Source organism: Mustelus asterias, chromosome 21 (assembly GCF_964213995.1).
Source record: "Mustelus asterias chromosome 21, sMusAst1.hap1.1, whole genome shotgun sequence".
NCBI lineage: Eukaryota > Metazoa > Chordata > Chondrichthyes > Carcharhiniformes > Triakidae > Mustelus > Mustelus asterias.
In genome coordinates, this window is record NC_135821.1 from 40,100,845 (window position 1) to 40,121,443 (window position 20,599).

Here is a 20,599-nt window from a genome sequence, read left to right on the forward strand (position 1 = left end):
TCATCTGAGCAGATCCTGTGTACACGGAGGGCTTGTCTGTAGGGGATGGCTTCTTTAACGTGTTTAGGGTGGAAGCTGGAGAAGTGGAGCATCGTGAGGTTATCCATGGGCTTGCGGTACAGTGAAGTGCTGAGGTGACTGTCCTTAATGGAGATGCGTGTGTCCAAGAATGCAACTGATTCCGGAGAGTCGTCCATGGTGAGTCTGATGGTGGGATGGAACTTGTTGATGTCATCATATAGTTGTTTCAGTGATTGTTCACCATGAGGCCAAAGTAAGAAAATGTCATCGATGTATCTAGTGTATAGCATCAGTTGAAGGTCCTGTGCGGCGAAGAGGTCTTGTTCGAACCTGTGCATGAAGATGTTGGCATATTGAGGTGTGAAGTTGGTCCCCATGGCTGTTCCGTGTGTCTGGATGAAGAACTGGTTGTTGAAGGTGAACATGATGTGGAGATGCCGGCGTTGGATTGGGGTAAGCACAGTAAGAAGTCTCACAACACCAGGTTAAAGGTGAAGACATTGAGGTCCAGGATGAAGCGGATGAGTTGTTAAATTGCATCTGGAAACTGGCAGTTGTCGGCGTTGAGTACTGAGGCAGTTGCAGTAATGCCATCATCATGGGGGATGCTGGTGTAGAGTGCCGAGACATCCATTGTGATGAGGAGTGCTCCTGGTTCAACTGCTCCATGTGTGCTGAGTTTCTCAGCAGGTCAGGACTTTTAAAAAGGATTATTTTGGTATAAATGTTGCCAATCATTATCCTAGACGCCCCAATATTTTGTATCTATTCTGTCTGTTTCCCTTAATATCTTGAAAACTTTAATTGAATACTCCTTAACCTTCAAAAACCAAGGGCATACAACCCTAATTTGTGGTTGCAGGGACATTTTGTCCTTGCAGATGAGTGGACTCTGGTTGGTCAGCCTGCGTTATCGCATGCACGGGCGGCACGGTGGCACCGTGGTTAGCACTGCTGCCTTGCAGCGCCAGGGACTCGGGTTCAATTCCCAGCTTGGTTAACTATCTGTGTGGAGTCTGCACGTTCTCCCTGTGTCTGCGATGGTTTCCTCCACGTGCTCTGGTTTCCTCCCACAGTCCAAAGATGTGCTGGTTCAATGCATTGGCCATGCTAAATTGCCCGTTAGTGTCAGGGGGATTAGGAGGTGAAATACATGGGGTTATGGGGATAGGACCTGGGTGGGATTGTTGTCGGTGCAGACTCACAGGGCCAAATGGCCTCCGTCTGTACTGTAGGGATTCTATGATAGAAGCATCTGTCCTGCTTGCTTTGAATTTGGTCTGTGCAACTCAGTGTTTCACTTGTGGCTTTTCAGGAATAATGAAGTGCAAGTTTGTCCAACACAGCTTGGCAGCTCATTTTGGTCAGTGGTCATGGACAGGCATAGATTTAGCCATTTTAAGGTATTTGTCCAATTTTGAATATTTAGAGCAATGAGCATATCCGTGACACCAGAGCTAGCACAGTGCACAGAAGACACTTAGGTGCAGTAGCTCCCCTCCCAGCTTCAGCAAATGGGTGACTGGAATTGGGTTGGGGGAGGTCTGGGAGGGAGGGTAGGTCTGATGGGCTCTGCAGGTGACTGGGAGGATTATCTGGATCAAGCAGCACTCATCGGGCCCTACTCAGGGAGGGATAGGTGTTACACACTAGCATTGTGGCAGCTGTGACGGCTCTCAGTCCCAGGTTGGCGCGGCTCCGGCGGGACGCGCAGGCGTGTCTTCGGTGGTGATCGGCGAGAGCGCGGTTTCGGGGCGGTGACGTGCGCATGCGCGACTTCGAGGCGGGCGTGAGGAGGGGGGAAGCGCGCAGGCGCATTTTCGGGGCGGGTTTTCGTGTGGGAGGAGGCGCGGTTTGTGCGGGTGAGTACTGCGCGTGCGTAGTTTCTGCGGTGAGTACTGCGCGTGCGTAGTTTCCGTGGTGGCCATTGCGCATGGGCAGATCGCGAGACGGACCGTGGAGTGGGATCAGGTTAGTGGCGGAGTGAGTGTGGAGCAGGTACTGAGTGAAAGCTGGGGAAAGTCTATCAGAGTGTTAGTGGTCAGCGAGTGGGGCTCTATAGGATCCCAGTGGCGACTGCCTTTCTCAGTACAGTTTGTCTGCTGAGCACAAACCACATTCCCATGTTGTCATTGGGGCCATGATGTGGAGATGCCGGCGTTGGACTGGGGTGGACACCACCAGGTTAAAGCCCAACAGGTTTATTTGGTATCACGAGCTTTTGGAGTGCTGCTTCATCATCAGATGAGTGTTTAAAAGACAAACACAGCGAACCAGCCAAGCACAGCCAGAGTGAGTGCTCCTATATTCTCACCCGATGGAAGGGGCAGCGCTGCGAAAGCTCGTGATACCAAATAAACCTGTTCGACTTTAACCTGGTGTTAGACTTCTCTGGGCGGCACGGTAGCACAGTGGTTAGCACTGCTGCTTCACAGCTCCAGGGACCTGGGTTCGATTCCTGGCTTAGGTCACTGTCTGTGTGGAGTTTGCACATTCTCCTCGTGTCTGGGTTTCCTCCGGGTGCTCCGGTTTCCTCCCACAGTCCAAAGATGTGCGGGTTAGGTTGATTGGCCATGCTAAAATTGCCCCTTAGTGTCCTGGGATGCATAGGTTAGAGGGATTAGTGGGTAAATATGTAGGGGTATGGGGGTAGAGCCTGGGTGGGGTTGTGGTGGTGCAGACTCGATGGGCCAAATGGCCTCTTTCTGCACTGTAGGGTTTCTATGATTCTAAGAAGTTTGACTTGTTTCTTTAAAAAAGAAAAAAATAATAAACCTGTTCGACTTTAACCTGGTGTTAGACTTCTCTGGGCGGCACGGTAGCACAGTGGTTAGCACTGCTGCTTCACAGTTCCAGGGACCCGGGTTTGATTCCCGGCTTGGGTCACTATCTGTGCGGAGTTTGCACATTCTCCTCGTGTCTGCGTGGGTTTCCTCCGGGTGCTTCGGTTTCCTCCCACAGTCCAAAGATGTGCGGGTTAGGTTGATTGGCCATGCTAAAATTGCCCCTTAGTGTCCTGGGATGTGTAGATTAGAGGGATTAGTGGGTAAAATATGTAGGGATATGGGGGTAGGGCCTGGGTGGGATTGTGGTCGGTGTAGACTCAATGGGCCGAATGGCCTCTTTCTGTACTGTAGGGTTTCTATGATTCTATGACTTCTTACTCATTAGGGTTAGTGGATGTAAAAGGCATTGAAGCCATGATTAGCCATGATTAATTTATTATTGTCACATGTATTGGGATACAGTGATGAACATTTTTTCTTGTGCAGCATGCAGACAAAGCATACGGTTCATAGAGTGCATTGGGGAGAAGGAAAGGAGAGGGTGCAGAGTGTAGTGTTACAGTCATAGTCAGGGTGTAGAGAAAGATCAATTTAATACAAGGAAGGCCCATTCAAAAGTTTGGCATCAGGGAAGAAGCTGTTTTGGTTGTGGATGGTGGAGTAAGCTTGATGGGCTGAATGGTCTACTCCTATATTCATAATATAAGATATAGGAGCAGAATTGGGCCATTTGGCCCATCAAGTCAGCTCTATCATTTGATCATGGCTGATATGCACTTAATCCCCATTTTCCTGCCTTCTCCCCATAACCCTTCAACCCGTTACCAATTAAAAATCTGCCTAACTCCTCAAATTTACTCACTGTCCCAGCAACCACCACACTTTGGGGTAGCAAATTCCACAGATTCACAATCCTTTGGGAGTAGTAGTTTCTCCTCAACTCTGTTTTAAATTTGCTACCCCTTATCCTAAGATTATGACCTCTTGTCCTAAAATGCCCCACAAGTGGAAGCATCTGCCCCATGTCTACTTTATCCATGATGTGGATAAAGCGGTCACGGGCATTCGGCCTCTGATATTCGGGTAAGCGTTCTCCAAGGCGGCCTTCGCGACACACGACAGCGCAGAGTCGCGGAGCAGAAACTGATAGCCAGGTTCCGCACACACAAGGACGGCCTCAACCGGGATATTGGGTTTATGTCACACTATTTCACATAAATATTTCTGCTTTTTTCCTCCTGAGTCTTTATCATGCGATCCTAGAATCAGAATTTATGTCACACTATTTGTAACTCCCACAGTTGCGTGGACCTGCAGAGTTTCACTGGCTGTCTTGTCTGGAGACAATACACATCTTTTTAGCCTGTCTTGATGCTCTCTCCACTCCCATTGTTTTGTTTCTTAAAGACTGGATTAGTTGTAAGTATTCGCATTCCAACGATTATTCATGTAAATTGAGTCTGTGTCTTATAAGTTCTGTTTGTGAACAGAATTCCCACTCACCTGAAGAAGGGGCTCAGAGCCTCGAAAGCTTGTGTGGCTTTTGCTACCAAATAAACCTGTTGGACTTTAACCTGGTGTTGTTAAACTTCTTGCTACTTTATCCATACCTTTTATCATCTTATATACCTCAATTTGATCTCTTCTCATTCTTCTAAATTCCAAAAGTATAGGCCTAAACTGTTCAATCTCTCTTCATACGACAAACCTCTCATCTCTGGAAACAATCTAGTGAGCCTCTTCTAAACTGCCTCCAATGCCACTGATCTTTCCTCAAATAAGGGGATCAAAACTGTGCACAATACTCCAGGTGCGGTCTCACCAATACATGTATAGTTGCAACAGTACTTCCTTACTAAAGCTTCTAGAAAAATACCCAAAGGCACTTCACAGGAGCATAAAGTCATAGAATTCGACAATACAGAAAAAGACCCTTTGGCCCATTTTGTCTGTGGTGGTCGAAGACAAACCACCTAACTATTCTAATCCCATTTTCCAGCACTTGGCCCATAGTCTTGTATACCTTGACATGGCAACTGCACATCTAAATATTTTTTTTAATGTTATGAGGGTCTCTGCCTCCACCACCCCTTCAGGCAGTGAGTTCCAGACTCCCAGCACCCTCTGGATGAAAATGTTTTTCCTCACATCCCCTCTAAACCTCCTGCCCCTTACCTTAAATCTATCCCCCGATCATTGATCCCTCCACCAAGGGGGAAAGTTTCTTCCTATCTATTCTATCAATGCCCCTCATAATTATATACATCTCAGTCATGTCCCTACTCAGTCTCCTCTGCTTCAAGGAAAACAATTCTATTCAGAAAAACTACAATTGTGTCTAAAATCATAGAACTCTCACTGGACTAGATAGGGTAGATGCAGGGAGGATATTCCCGATGGTGGGGGAGTCCAGAACCAGGGGTCACAGTCTGAGGATTCGGGGTAGACCATTTAGGACAAAGGTGAGGAGACATTTCTTCACCCAAAGAGTGGTGAGCCTGTGGAATTCATTGCCACAGTAAGTAGTTGATGCCAAAACGCTAAATGTATTCAAGAGGTGGCTAGATATAGCACTTGGCGCAAATGGGATCAAAGGTTATGGGAGAAAGCAGGATTAGGCTATTGAGTTGGATGATCAACCATGATTGTGATGATGATTTGGCTCAAAGGGCCAAATTGTCGTCTCCTTCTCCTGTCGTCTTTGTTTCTATGGAAGGGTGAGAGACCAAATAAAGCATTTAGCTTCCAGTGCATTGATGCAATGCCACCTTGCCGTTTTTTAAAATCTTCGTTCAAGGCTTAATGCACAGTCCCGTGCATGTGAAAATAGGCACTGTTTAACTAATTGCTCATGGTATGGTGACCATATGATGGGGGTCACTGCAGCAGAGGAGAAAGGGGCATGGACCAGTTCACCCTTTGTTCAAATAAAGTATATGCTGTAGTTTCTCCCCCATTAACTTGATTATCAGTCAGCAAGCACACAAGTGATTAGGTCACAATTACTAATGTGAATGGGCGTTTGGATGCAGTCTTCAGTTTTTTCAGTTTATCAAGATCCAAAGATTGAATAAGCAAAGCAGACTGAAAACGTAAAACCACTGTCATAAATCTATATCATTTAAGAAAAGTTAAATCCCAAGAAAGTGATTTCAAGAATGTAAGTATAATGTTTCCATTATGAATACTCCTGGGAAAGGAACAATGAAGAATGGAATATCTAATTGACTTTACAATGGATGTTCCCACCTGAACATGCATGTTTTGACTCTTTTGAATTAAAGTCTACATCACAGGAACAGGTCACCCAGCCCAACTGGTCTATATTTCACATGAGCCTCCTCCCATCCCTTTTTGTCTAATCAGATCAGCATATTCTTCCTAATCCTTTTTTCCTGATATGCATATCTAAATTCTCAAATGTGTTTGATTTTTGTCTCAATCGCATACGGCAGCAGCTTCCAAATTCTTTGGACAGAGAAGTTTCTCCTGAATTGCTGGGGCCTTGACAGAAATCTTTGTATCCTCATTGGCTATCCTCCAGTCCTTTGGAACGTCACCTGTAGCCAATGTCGTTCCATTATTTAAGAAGGGCAGCAGGGATAATCCAGGAAATTATAGGCCGGTGAGCCTTACGTCAGTGATAGGGAAATTATTGGAAAAGCTTCTTAGGGACAGGGTTTGCTCACATTTGGAAACAAATGGACTTATTAGTGATAGACAGCATGGTTTTGTGAAGGAGTGGCTGGGCCTCACTAACTTGATCGGGTTTTCGAGGAAGTGACTAAGATAGATGAGGCAAAGGCAGTGGATGTTGTATACATGGACTTCAGTAAAGCCTTTGACAAGGTACCTCATGGTAGACTGGTGCGAAAGGTGAAGTTACATGGGATTAGAGAAGAGCTGGCAAGATGGATACAGAACTGGCTTGGACATAGAAGTGGAGATGCCGGTGTTGGACTGGGGTAAGCACAGTAAGAAGTCTCTCAACACCAGGTTAAAACCTGTTGGACTTTAACCTGGTGTTGTGAGACTTCTTACTTGGCTGTAAAAGACAGAGGGTAGCAGTAGACGGGTGCTTTTCTGAATGGAAGGCTGTGACTAGTGGTGTTCCACAGGGATCGGCTCATTGTTCATAGTGGATATAAATGATTTGGAAGAAAATGTAGTTGGTCTGATTAGTAAGTTTGCAGACGACACAAAAATTGGTGGAGTTGTAGATAATGAAGAGGATTATCAGAGGATATAGAAGATATAAACCGGTTGGAGACTTGGGCGGAGAAATGGCAGATGGAGTTTAATCCGAGCAAGCGTGTGGTAATGCATTTTGGCAGGTCCAATGCATGTAGGAATTATACTGTAAACCCCTAGGAGTATTGACAGTCAGAGACATCTGGGCGTCCACCAATCACTGAAAGTGGCAACGCAGTTGGATAAGGTAGTCAAGAAGGCATATGGCATGCTCGCTTTCATCAGTCGGGGCATCGAGTATAAAAATTGGCAGGTCATGCTGCAGCTGTACAGAGCCTTAGTTAGGTCTCATTTAGCATATTGTGTACAATTCTGGTTGCCATTACTACCAAAACGTTGTGGATGCTATGGAGGGGGTACAGAAGAGGCTTACCAGGATGTTGCCTGGTCTGGAGGGTATTAGCTATGAGGAGAAGCTTGTTCTCACTGGAATGATGGAGATTGAGGGGTAACCTGATAGAGGTTAACAAGATTGAGTGGCATGGACAGAGTGGATAGTCAGATGCTCTCTCCTAGGGTAGAAAAGTCAAATACTAAGGTACATAGGTTTAAGGTGCATGGGGAAAAGTTTAGAGGAGATGTGCAAGGCAAGTTTTTTTTTACACAGAGGGTGGTAAATGTTTGGAACGCGCTGCCCGGGGAGGTGGTGGGAGCAGGTACGATAGCGGCATTTAAAGGGCAACTAGACGAACATGAGTAGGATGGGAATGGAAGGATACAGACTCTGTAAATGCATATTGTTTTAGTTTAGGCAGGCAGCATGATTGGCGCAGGCTTGGAGGGTCGAAGGGCTTGTTCTTGTGCTGTACTGTTCTTTGTTCTTTGAGTTCCATATTAGATTTATTCAGCACGCTTATATTTATGCCATTTGTCCTGGCCGCCTTGCTAGTGAAAGCATTTTCTCTATTTCTACCCTCACCCCCACAGCCTTATCTCTGGAGGAGAGAGCCAGAGTCATCAGGAGTATAGAAACACAGAGGGACCTAGGTGTGCAAGTCCACAAATCCTTGAAGGTGGCAACACAGGTGGAGAAGGTGGTGAAGAAGGCATATGGTATGCTTGCCTTTATAGGACGGGGTATAGAGTATAAAAGCTGGAGTCTGATGATGCAGCTGTATAGAACGCTGGTTAGGCCACATTTGGAGTACTGCGTCCAGTTCTGGTCGCCGCACTACCAGAAGGACGTGGAGGCATTGGAGAGAGTGCAGGGAAGGTTTACCAGGATGTTGCCTGGTATGGAGGGTCTTAGCTATGAGGAGAGATTGGATAGACTGGGGTTGTTCTCCTTGGAAAGACGGAGAATGAGGGGAGATCTAATAGAGGTATACAAGATTATGAAGGGTATAGATAGGGTGAACAGTGGGAAGCTTTTTCCCAGGTCGGAGGTGACGATCACGAGGGGTCACGGGCTCAAGCTGAGAGGGGCGAAGTATAACTCAGACATCAGAGGGACGTTTTTTACACAGAGGGTGGTGGGGGCCTGGAATGCGCTGCCAAGTAGGGTGGTGGAGGCAGGCACGCTGACATTGTTTAAGACTTACCTGGATAGTCACATGAGCAGCCTGGGAATGGAGGGATACAAACGATTGGTCTAGTTGGACCAAGGAGCGGCACAGGCTTGGAGGGCCGAAGGGCCTGTTTCCTGTGCTGTACTGTTCTTTGTTCTTTGTTTTAGTCATGATAAGTTGATAAGTATATCCTCTCAGTTCTGTTGTCGTTTTGAATCTTTTTTGTCCCATTCTGGTCCCTCCATATCCCTTTTTTACAAAATCTGGCAACCAGAACTGAGCACAGTACCCCCAGATGTGGGCTAACCAAGATTGCCACAAGTTTAACATAACTTCTCGACTTTTCAGTACCATTCCTCTAGAAATGAATCCCATTGCCTGGCTTCACTCTTTTATTGCACTATTAACCTCTGTCACTGCTTTTACTGACTTGTGGATCAGTCCTTCTAAATCCTGTTGCTCCCCTACTCCATTTAGACTCATTCCAGCAATATATGGCCTCCTCATTCTTCTTACCAAAATATAATACTTGTCCCTATTGAAGTTCATTTGCTCAGCCTCCTTCAATTTGATGTTGACCACTAATTTTGAAATTGTATTTATAATTCCAAAGTTTAAGTAATTTATGTAAACAGGAACAATAGCAGTCCCGATACCAAACCTTAAGAATCACTACTTCACATCTTTTGCCAGTTTGATTATCTACCCTTAATCCCTATTTGCTGTTTTCTATTTTGCCACCAACTTGTTACTATTCTGATACTTGTCCCTGACTCAACAAGCGAAACCAACATGCTCTTCGTCTACTCCGCAGTACCTTGTATTAAATGCGTTTTGAAAATCTCCCATTCATCTACTGTTTTACCCTTGTCCACTCTCTCTGTTACTTCAAAGAATTCTGTAAGTGCAGTCAAACATGACTTCACTTTTGAAATCCGTGCTGACTATCCTTCATTATAGTTTAATTTACTGGATATATTTCTATTACATCTTTGACTAATGATTCCATTAAATTTCCTTCCACTGCCATTAAGCTAACTGGGCTACAGTTCCCTGGACATCTCTCTCTTTAGATATAGGAATAAAATTAGCTACCTGCTAGTCCTCTGGCACTATTGTTTTTCCTAATGATTTTTTATGTACCTATAATAGCGCCTCTGCTATCTCCTCCCTAACTTTAATTATGCACAGAATTAATCCTTTTGGGCCAGGAATTTTATTTGATTAGATTGTCAATTGATTCCTCGCTTTCGATCTCAAGTATCTTAATAAATTTGTTGCTATCTTCATGCTGCCCTTAATAGTTTTCCTGGTAAATACTGAGCAAACTCGTTATTGAATGCTTTTGCCATTTTGATGCACTTACCTACAAATTCATCATGTGCATCCCTTGGTGATTTAACCCTATTCTGATTGTTCTTTTTGAAACAAAGACCTATATTTATATGATGCCTTTCACAACCACTGGACATCTTGAAGGGCTTTGCAGGCAATTAGTACTTTTGAAATGTAATCACTGGTGTAGGAAATTCATAGAATCCTGCAGTGCAGAAGGAGGCCATTTGGCCCATCAAGTCTGCACTGACCACAATCCCACCCACGCCCTATCCCCATAACTCCTCGCATTTACCCAAGCTAGTCTTCCTGACAGCAAGGGGCAATTTAACCTGGCCAATCCACCAAACCCGCACATCTTTGGACTGTGGGAGGAAACCGGAGCACCTGGAGGAAACCCACACAGACACGGGAGAATTTGCAGACTCCACACAGACAGTAGCCCAAGCCGGGAATCGAACTCGGGTCCTTGACGCTGTGGGGCAGCAGTGCTAACCACTGTGCCATCGTTCTGCCTTAAATTCAGTAGCCATTTTTCACATTGCAAAATCCTACAAACAGCAATGTGATAATGAGCAGATAATCTGTTTTTGTGATGTCGATTGAGCAATAAATGTTGCCCGGGACACCAACTTAACTCTGCTTCTCTTTGGAATAGTGCCTTCGGTATTTTCTGTACCTATCTGAGCGGGCAGACAGGACCTCAGTTTAACATTCCATCTTTTAGCTAGCGCCCCCAAAGTGCAGGAATCCCTCAATATTGCACTAGAGTATCGGCACTGATTTTTGTGCTCAAGTCCTGGAGTGGGTCTTGAACCCACAATCTTCTCAAGTCAGGTCAACCACGGCTGATATCTAGTCACTTAACGTGTCCGTAGAATATAATCTGACGTGGCTGAGTTAGAAAGACGTTTAGTCTGTGAGAGCTTGCTTGTCTCAAAGTGCTTCCCATTTAATGGACTGGTTAGTGGATGCAGTCACTATTGTGGTGTAGTTTTATACAACATTCTCATGTCAAATTTGTGTGATATTTATTGAGATCGTAAAATCCAATTAATTCCATTTGATTAGAAAGGCCTCACTGAACTAGTGACAGCTAAGACCAACAAAAGACCAGAAAGTACTGGGAGCAGACAACTCATCAGCACCTGTAGAGAGAACAGAGGAATCAATATTTCAAGTTTGGCCCTTTTTTAGTTAACTTTCAATGCTTAATGATCAGACGTTTATAGCACTTTAGCATCTGTAGTTTAAAAGATGTAGTTTGGCAATGAATATATTTTTGAAAATATATTTTAATAGCTTGATCATTTGTACAAGGGTATTTTTTTCTTGTTGACTGGATTTATTATCTTGTGATTCTGTAAATTACAGGTTCCTGGAACAGAAAGTAATGTCTCAGGGACAAGTGTTGCTGGTTCTTCATCAAGCCCTAGAGAAATGTTTCCAGGTCGTTGAGCAGCAACAGATTTCATGGGACAGTACACTGACTGAATGTCTCCCCATCCTGAGCTCACTGAGTAACCTAGCGGAGCAACTCCAGGCATGCAACAAAGTGGTGTTTAAGAATACTCCCTTCCGAGAATTTCCTGACCTGCAAGCCCGTCTGAAGTATAAACTCAACCAGGCTATCGAAATCAAGTTGGAACAACTTGGTGAAAAAATGTAGGCTCCACATCATTCACTTATTGATAATTAAGTCTTAAGTGCCATATCGGGACATTAATCTGTACAAGCATTGGCTTATTGCTGAAATCGGATGCATTTATGGGTGTTTCATTTTTGTGGGAATGTGGATGGCATTTAAACCACTCCTGCCAACGAGTCCAACAAAGAATGATATAATTCACAATGATATGGTTCATAAGTAAAGAGGAATGAAAAGTTCTCCAGGTGACTACAGTACAAAGAGTTTTTATAGTGAGCCACAGTCTTAGTGCAGCATTGTTGTCATTTAAAAAAAAATTAAGCTGAAATTTCCCTTGGGAACATACATTCGATATTGATCATCTAGCTTCTCAAATTTGATTCATTTATTTTAGTATTGCTAAAATAGATGCATGCTGTCAAAGCTTTTTCTCTTGCACTCAGCAGGGCAATTCACAAGAATACAAATTGTAATGGGAACAGCAATTTATACTGCATCAGAGTCCATTTGCCATCCCAAGAGCATTCTCTATTCATGCAGTATAAATTGTTGTTCCCTTTACAATTTGGTATTCTTGTGAAAAGCCTCGACAGCATGTGTCATTTATTTTATTCACATTTTTGTCTGCTTGAGGATAATTGTGACTTTGGCTGATGTTCGGGTGCTGGACTCGAAGCCCAAAGGATGTTATGGAATTACATTAGGTCCCAACAATTTTTTTAATTTTTGGCATAAATGCCTCAGGAGTAGCTCCACTGACAAAGGATCTCTTATCAAAAGAAGCTTTATTCATAACACAGTTTATATAAAACTCTAACAAAATCAAACAGTTTAACTATTAAACATTGAACTATCTTTAAACGTGAAAAGCAACAACTCATAATTTCTAATTTATCACTAATTCGGTTCCAATTAAGCAATATTTCTCTTACAGGTTTAAACTCCACTTTTAAAATAGTTAGCAAACACCGATAAACTTGCTCTGATTTGGATAACAGCCCTAGAGCTTTCAGAGAGCTTTTTCAGAAAAATACTTGTTTGGAGCAAGAAAGCAGACCTTTTCTTTTTAAACCGCTTCAGTCAGCAACTGCCCTTTTCAAAATGAAAATGTCTTTTCTACTACAAGCCTAGCTCCTCCCATTAACCTAATATCACAATGACTCAGTCTCTGTATACCTAACTCACTTTCCATTACTTTGATCAAAGAACATCACATGAAGCCTTTGCTAAATAAACACTTGCATGGCTAAAATGAGTAATTGTCCTGCTTTCCAGCTGTATTCCTTCCAAACAAACCAACTGCTTGTAATAAAGCACTGCATCTTCAAGCAGTCCCCCACTAATATAAAACATATTAATAGTAGAATCATCACACTGATAGGGCCGTTTCTGAAAATTAAGAGAGATGCAGAATGGATAACTGATCTGATACCATCACCCGTTTTACCCTACCTGCATGTTTAACAATGCACAGACTCATGCTAGGGTTTACTTCTACAGGAGTTTGGCACTCCTCAATATTTGGCCCAGGTGAGGTTAGACAGTCAGTTTTGGTTTGGTATTCGACTTGCCTTCAGTGTGCAGTCATTAACATGCACTGCCCAAGAAATGGGAGCCCTTTTACTTTCTTCCCGACCCTGCTTTGAGGTGCTGAGGCCAGATAGAGTGTCCACTGGCACAACAGCAGAAGTCAGATACCGATTTACAGTTTGGGAATTTAGATGGTGGTGGGCCTTTTGACCTGTATGGGTCTGTGGATCCTTCATTCTTTTAATGAAACTTCACCTTGAACCGTTACGAATTTTAGTTACAGATTCATAATTATTATCAATTTCATCTGACTGACCGAACCATCCACAGTTCAAACAATGAAGCGTTGCTAACTTTGATTTGGTTGGATTGTTAATTCTCTTTTTGTTCAATCTAAGCTCTGAAAGATAATCCACACAATTCAAGGATTCAGAAGCGTAGTGGAAAGTAGAAGCAAGTAAATAAAGCCTAGTCTAATATTAAGACATCTTGTTGAGAAGTAACCTCCATCTATTTGGCACATCTTTGAGATGTCCATGTGTGCTCCATATCAAATAAGTTACATTTGAATTGTGGTGGTGCTGAACCGAATGGATGCACTAAAGGTCCCACAAGTAGCAAATTATATGACAAGCAGTCTTGTCTGTTTGTGCTGGTTGGGCTTTGGAACGGGTAAAGCTTACTGTACTTTGTCAAATTGTGCATAATGTATTAAATCAAACTCTGCTGGACATCTGATCTGAAAGACAGCACCCTATAATAGTGCAACATTCTCTGAGTGTCAGTCAAGACTGCCTTCAAATGCTGAAGTGGGGCTTGAACATGCAACCTTCTGAATCCAAGATCAGTGTTCCAACAACTGAACCGAGCTGACTTGTCTGTCAGAACGACTAGGATAAATTATTTGACAGTATAAGTTCACTGTGCAAGAAAGCAATGTTAAAGCTGAATGGAAAATCCATATTCTTTTGAGTGATTCCAGAATACCAAAATGAGCCTGCAATCCTGTGGAATCAGACTTCAACTGTGCTAACAGTTAAATTTCTAATAGCAATTTCAAAAAGAGTCAGGGAGGAAAGTCCATGTGACTTTAACTTGAATTTGTTTGATAATTAATCTTGATTGAACTAATTCTGTTCTTTTCCCACATCGGTCAAGGAGCATTTTAAAAAAGGTACGGGACACGACAAATAATCAAGTGACATCGTGCTTCCAAACGTACGAACAACATGCTGATGCCATTGGTTTGACTGCAATCCTTGAGCGTTCATGTCTCTGCCCTTCGGTGGCAGATATGCTGGAATGGCTTCAAGATGTCCAGCGCTTCTACAGAAGCCAGTATCCTTCGATGTTGGCCCCTGTGCCCACAGGGCTCCCTTCCTGGCTGGTGTCCCCCTGCTGTAACTTCAGGGTGCAAGATCCGGCACTGATATTATGGAAAAGTGAGGGGAAGGCTGAAAATGTGGCTGTAAAAGTGATTGTTTGGAGGTGGGAGAGATATGGCAAGGGGAGGAGTTTCAGAAAAGGGGTTCATTTTCAGGCCTCGTTCTGGTGTAAAAGGGAACTGTCTTGAAAGCAGAGGGACAAGCGATATGTTTTCTAGCCATTTCTTAAGATAGGAGGTATCCTAAAACAAGTGCAATTGCAGAGGATTGTGGTGGGTGGTGTTGGTGGTAGGGGTAAAGGCTTTCTGGGGGTGCAGGCAAGTGGGATGATGGTGAGAATGGGTATACATTTGAACTAGCAGATCCCCACTGTGGACAGGCAGGCGTGAACCATGGATTCTTTTCTTCTAGTTCAGTAACTGCATTAAATAAGGATCAGGTCTTCCATTCTGGGAGACTCGTGGACAATCCGGGAGTGTTGGCTACTCCCCCTTACTCGCATTGTCTGCTCTTTCAACTCTGCTCTGTGCAATCCTTCTTTCTGCTCTACTATTGGTGACACAGCATCTGGCTGTCTTGTGACCACATCCAGACTTTGGGATGGATAGTGAGGACACTCTAGGATGACAATTGAAGCCCTTTAATTTGTTTGATTAATTTTGATTGAACTAAAGCTGTTCTTTTCCAACATAGGTCAAGGAGTGTTCTAAAATGGACATGATGAATAATAAAGTGACAGGAGACCGCACCGACAACAATCCTACCCAGGCCCTATCCCTGTAACCCACGTATTCACCCCGCTAATCCCTCTAACCTATGCATCCCGGGAGACCAAGGGGCAATTTAGCATGACCAATGCACCTAACCCGCATATCCTTGGACTGTGGGAGGAAACCTATGCAGACACAGGGAGAACGTGGCACTGTTGCTTCACAGCGCCAGGGACCCGGGTTCGATTCCTGGCTTGGGTCACTGTCTGTGGAGTTTGCACGTTCTCCCCGTGTCTGCGTGGGTTTCCTCCGGGTGCTCCGGTTTCCTCCCACACTCTGAAAGACATGCTGGTTAGGTGCAATGACCCGAACAGGTGCCAGACAGTGGCGACGAGGGGAATTTCACAGTAACTTCATTGCCGTGTTAATGTAAGCCTTGTGACTAATAAATAAACTTTAACATGCAAACTCCACGCAGACAGTGACCCAAGCGGGAATCAAACCTGGGTCTTTGGTGCTGTGAGACAACAATGCTAACCACTATGCCACCGTGCTGCCCATCTCGGATTAGTATTTTAAAAGGACTCGTGAGCCTGAGTTCTCTGGCCTTGCAGCAGTAGGGCTGGGTGAATGTGCTGCAGGCACACTGACAGTGGTAATGGGTCTGTAGCTTATTGTCCTCTGCCCCTGTTTTCAAGACAGTTTCCTTTTACGCCAGAGCGGAGGCCTGAAAATGAACCCCTTTTTTTGAAACTCCTCCCTTTGCCATATCTCTCCCACCTCCAAACAATCACCTTTGCAGCCACATTTTCAGCCTCTCCCTCACTTCTCCATAATATCAGTGCCGGATCTCCAACTATTGGTACCTTGGGATGTATTGATGTGTGTATAAATGTCAGCTCTTGGTTATGGAAGACTGAGGACACTGACAGTGAATGACATCCATGTGACCTTTGAACTGCTTCTCATTCTACTATGTGTTTTCTTTAACAACCATACAAGATATCTATCCAGGAGACTCTTACTTCAGGATATCAGCCCTGATAATCTGCCAAATCTTCGAGCTCTCCCCCAATCCTGGAGTAGTGTGTCAGAACGGATGGATCAGGACTTGGTTCGAGGTAATTTGTAGTCACTTGTTCAGTTTCCTGCTCTCACCTTGCTTCGACCATTTTCTCCAGCAGATTTAAAGGATTTGGAAGCTTCTGGAAACTGTGGAATTATAACCCAGTTAGCACCTTCTAAGAGGCGCAGTTAGAGCAGGAAAAAAATTTAAATATGAAACCTAGAATCGTAGTAATGATTTTATTTGGATCAGTTGAAGAAGGATGTCATTCAAAACAATCTGGAAATAAATTATTACAGGCCGCTCGGTGATGGGTAAGGTCTAAGAAACAGTAATCAACAAAAAAATCCACAGGCACTTGGAGAAGGTTGGTGTTAATAAAGGAGAGCCAGCGCAGATTTGTAAATGGCAATTAAAGTGGATTAATCTAATTGCATTTTTTGATCAAGCAGCAGAGAAGATCGATGAAATGGATGTTGTCTATATGGATTTTTTTTAAAAAGGTTTACAAAGTACCACATAAAAGGCCGCTTAATAAAATTGAGGTTTGTGGAAAAGGAGGGGTGGTGTCAACTTGGATTTTAAAAAAAGTGGCACAAGGACAGTAAACTAAGTCATGGTAAATGGTTGCTTTTCAGACTGGGAGATGGTGGACTGTGGTGTTCCTCAAGAGTCAGTGCTAGGACCACTATTTTTGCAGCTGTATTGAAATGGCTATGAAATTAGAAGGCAGGGCAAAATCTTGCAAAAATACCAAACTGAAAGGTTTGCAAGACAATGGGGATGATATCAGTCATCTGCAACAGGACATAGGCCAGCAGAATGGACAGACAAATGGCAGGTGGAGCTTAATGCAAAAAAGTTTGAGGTGATGCATTTTGACAGACGGGATAGAGAGAGGTACTATAGACTTAATGGCACAATTCTAAAAAGTGTGTAAGATCAGAGGGACTTGGGGATTCATGTGCATAGATCTTTGGCAGGATGGATTGAGAGAATGTTAACAAAGCATATGTAATCTCGGACTTCATAAATGGAGATATTGGTACAAAAAAAGGAAGTTATGTTGAACCTGTATAAATCTTTGGTTACGGCGCAACTAGAGTATTGTGCCCAGTTCTGGTCGCCACACTTGAGGAAGGATGTGTGAGGTCTCTTGAGAGGGTGCAGAGGAGATCAACCAGAATAGTTTCAAGGATGAGGGGATTTAGCTGCAAGGTGAGGTTGCAGAAGTTGTGACTGTTCTTGCAACAAAGAAGATTGGGGGGAGATTGGAGAGAGGTTTACAAGATTATGACCGATTTAAATCAGGTGGACCAAAAATAGCTGTTCCCATTTGTTGACAATACAAGGACTAGGGTGGCACAGTGGTTAGCACTGCCGCCTTACAGCGCCAGGGACCCGGATTCGATTCCTGGCTTGGGTCACTGTCTGTGTGGAGTTTGCACGTTCTCCCTGTGTCCGCGTGGGTTTCCTCCGGGTGCTCCGGTTTCCTTCCAAAGTCCAAAGATGTGCAAGTTAGGTGAATTGACCATGCTAAATTCTCCCTCCGTGTACACGCGCCGGATAGGTGACAAATAGGGGATTTTCACAGTAACTTCATTGCAGTGTGAATGTAAGCCTAATTGTGACTAATAAATAAACTTAGACAGATTTAAGGTTTTGGGCGAGAGATGCAGGGGGAATGCGAGGAAGTACTTTTTTTTACAGCAAGAGGAGATGATCATTGATTTCAAAAGAAAATTGGATAGATACTGAGGGAACTAATTTGGCAGGGCTCCAGGGACTCAGTATGTTAAATTACCTCCTTCTGTGACAATGACATTACGAATCTATCCAGAGCTAGTACCAGTAAAATTGACCATAAAGTAGTTAGATTGTTGGAAAAACCAAACTGACTAATACACTTTAGGGAATGAAACATGTTATCCTTATCCAGACTGGCCCATATGTGCCTCCCAATTCGGCGACACCGTGGTTAACTCTTTAACTGTCCTCTCGAGTAGCCTAGCAAGCCACTCAATTTTAACAATAGGGATTGATAATCAATGCCCTCCTTGCCAATGATGTCTACACCTTGAAAATGAAAACAAAATCAGTAGCGCAAACTATAATTACATCTGATTTGCTGGAACTAACGTGAAAATTTTGTTTGCAGTTCTCGATGGATCACTGACGTTGCAACTTTGTTTTAATGTTCCAGATACTCTACTAAAGGTGACATACTTCATGGAAACGCGTGAAGGCTCCTAGCATGGACACAGCTCTTTGCAGGAACTGTCAGGATTTCAACTTCTACTTGAAGCCAGTTGTCCTGAAAAGGGACAATTCAGCACATCCCAACACGGAAAGTAGTTCAGATGTGATTTCCTCTACTGCATACGTACTACAAATGTAGCCGAACTACTCCTCAAGAACAGGCCTAGTTGGTAATTTTACCTAATTTTCATCCTCTGCAAATATATCCCTTTTCAATTAAAGTTTAGATGGCAGCACGTTTCCACATTATGGAGCTCCAGCCCAATGCAGCAGTGGCCTGCCTATGATTTCCAGTGTGGGTATCTGTCCTGATGAGGCTGTGCCCTGCAGAATGTGAGGGAACAATGGAGTAAAAGTTGCCCCATACTGTGCCCTGAGGGATTAATTGAAGTGGCATTGTAAGATGTGGAAGCAAAGTTCCTGAAAATACTGGCGGAGCCTGGCAGTGTGGAGGGGATTGGGAAGGGGCGGGTGGGAGGGGGAGATACAGAGGGTATTAGAGAGGATCGCACACCTGTCCGTTGCCTGTGACCATAACCCATTCAAAAATGTGCAGTGGGCATTGATAATCAATGCCCTCCTTGCCAATGATGTCTACACCTTGAAAATGAAAACAAAATCAGTAGCGCAAACTATAATTACATCTGATTTGCTGGAACTAACGTGAAAACTAACGGTGCAACTGAGGTACCCACCTGAATGGGGATCCTGCTACTGATCTGAAGTTCAGTTTTTTTTTTGGCGCCTCCAATTTTGGTAATAGAACTGATTGTGCGAGTTAAAACCAGCACTCGAAGTTCTAAATTCCTCAACCTGCTGCTTCCAAAGCCCTAAGGATACCCGACACCAGGGGAGCACAAACATCTGCTCCACAACATTGCTTAGGGCCTGAGTGAGGAAACTGGCTGACTCCTCATTCATATGACGTTCTGATACAGCTGTCCATTGCCGCCAGACACTTTATACGTCAACCCCTCAAACTGGCAGGATTTGTGGAGGGGAATGTGGGTTTTGAAAGGGAGAGAATGCTTTTGTGGCTTCAGGCCCTGATCCAAACACCCCTTCATTCTACCATTCCAACTTGGAAAACCAAACTCCGAACCTTAGGAATTTTGGAGGGAATGAGCTGAATTATATGTCCCCGTCACGGAATGGGTGAGGCCGGAAATTATGGTGACCCATTCAAAATTCTATTGATCTCGGAGGGAGCGGAAAATCCTGCAGGCTAAAGGTTATCCAAGAGAAAACAGGAGATAGGAAATGAATTGCACAAAAGTTGTTGCATGGTGCAGAAGTAAAACAAAAAGTGAATATTCATCCGCAATAAAATCAAATTATGTATCATGAAATAGTTTTTTAAATTCTGGTTTATAAATAAATATATTTCAAATCCCATTTTAAATTGTTATTCTGTATGTTATTACTCTATGTGCATGGGATTCTGGTAGTCATTGCTTTATTTATTGCAGCAATTAATCTGGCTAGAGTACACAGTTATTACTGGCAAATTGTGGGGCCATTAAGTCAAGGAGGACGCTATTCAGTGAATTTGTTTTGATTGAAAACCAGGTAGAAACCACTTAAAAGAGGCTACTAGTATTTACATTTTGATTTATTATTGTCACATAGAATCATAGAATCCTGACAGTGCAGAAGGAGGCTACTCGGCCCATTGATCCTGCACCGAGAACAGTCCCACCAGGCTCCCTCCCCATAACCCCACGTTTTTATCCTGCTAATCCCCCTGACACTAAGAGGCAATTTAGCATGGCCAGTCCACCTAACCCGCACATCTTTGGAATATGGGAGGAAACTGGAGCACCCGGAGGAAACCCGTGCAGATATGTGGAGAAAGTGCAAACTCCACACAGATAGTCACTCAGAAATTGAACCTAGGTCCCTGGTGCTGTGATGCAGCAGGTCCCTGGTGCTGTGATGCAACCACTGTGCCACCCTATATTTGTGTAGAGTGAAAAGTATTGTTTTTTTCAAACTATAGAGACAAAGCATACCATTCATAGAGTACATAGGGGAGAAGGAAAGGAGAGGGTGCAGAATGTAGGACTGTTCTCGGTGCAGGATCGATGGGCTGAGTAGCCT

General features: G+C 43.9%; 1 protein-coding gene across 2 annotated transcripts; it reads left to right on the plus strand.

Annotated features, from left to right (window-relative positions):
* The first annotated feature begins 1,953 nt into the window (after positions 1-1,953).
* Positions 1,954-19,893, plus strand: airim (AFG2 interacting ribosome maturation factor). Of its 2 annotated transcripts, none has more exons than XM_078237166.1 (5): positions 1,954-1,992; positions 11,276-11,566; positions 14,238-14,417; positions 16,177-16,295; positions 18,444-19,893. In XM_078237166.1, exons 1-5 carry the CDS (start codon positions 1,955-1,957, stop codon positions 18,491-18,493), a joined length of 678 nt encoding a protein of 225 aa, XP_078093292.1. In that variant the 5' UTR covers position 1,954; the 3' UTR covers positions 18,494-19,893. The 2 variants fall into 2 exon arrangements, with proteins under 2 accessions (XP_078093292.1, XP_078093293.1); XM_078237167.1 differs by having other exon boundaries at positions 1,964-2,019; positions 18,444-19,887.
* The last annotated feature ends 706 nt before the right edge of the window (positions 19,894-20,599 follow it).

Excerpts from the sequence above, each read along its gene's own strand:
- airim (XM_078237166.1), top strand. The coding sequence starts at position 1,955 with ATGGGCAGATCGCGAGACGGACCGTGGAGTGGGATCAG. Across the intron at positions 14,418-16,176 it reads CAGCGCTTCTACAGAAGCCA|ATATCTATCCAGGAGACTCT; the intron begins GTATCCTTCGAT and ends CAACCATACAAG. Across the intron at positions 16,296-18,443 it reads GGATCAGGACTTGGTTCGAG|ATACTCTACTAAAGGTGACA; the intron begins GTAATTTGTAGT and ends TTAATGTTCCAG.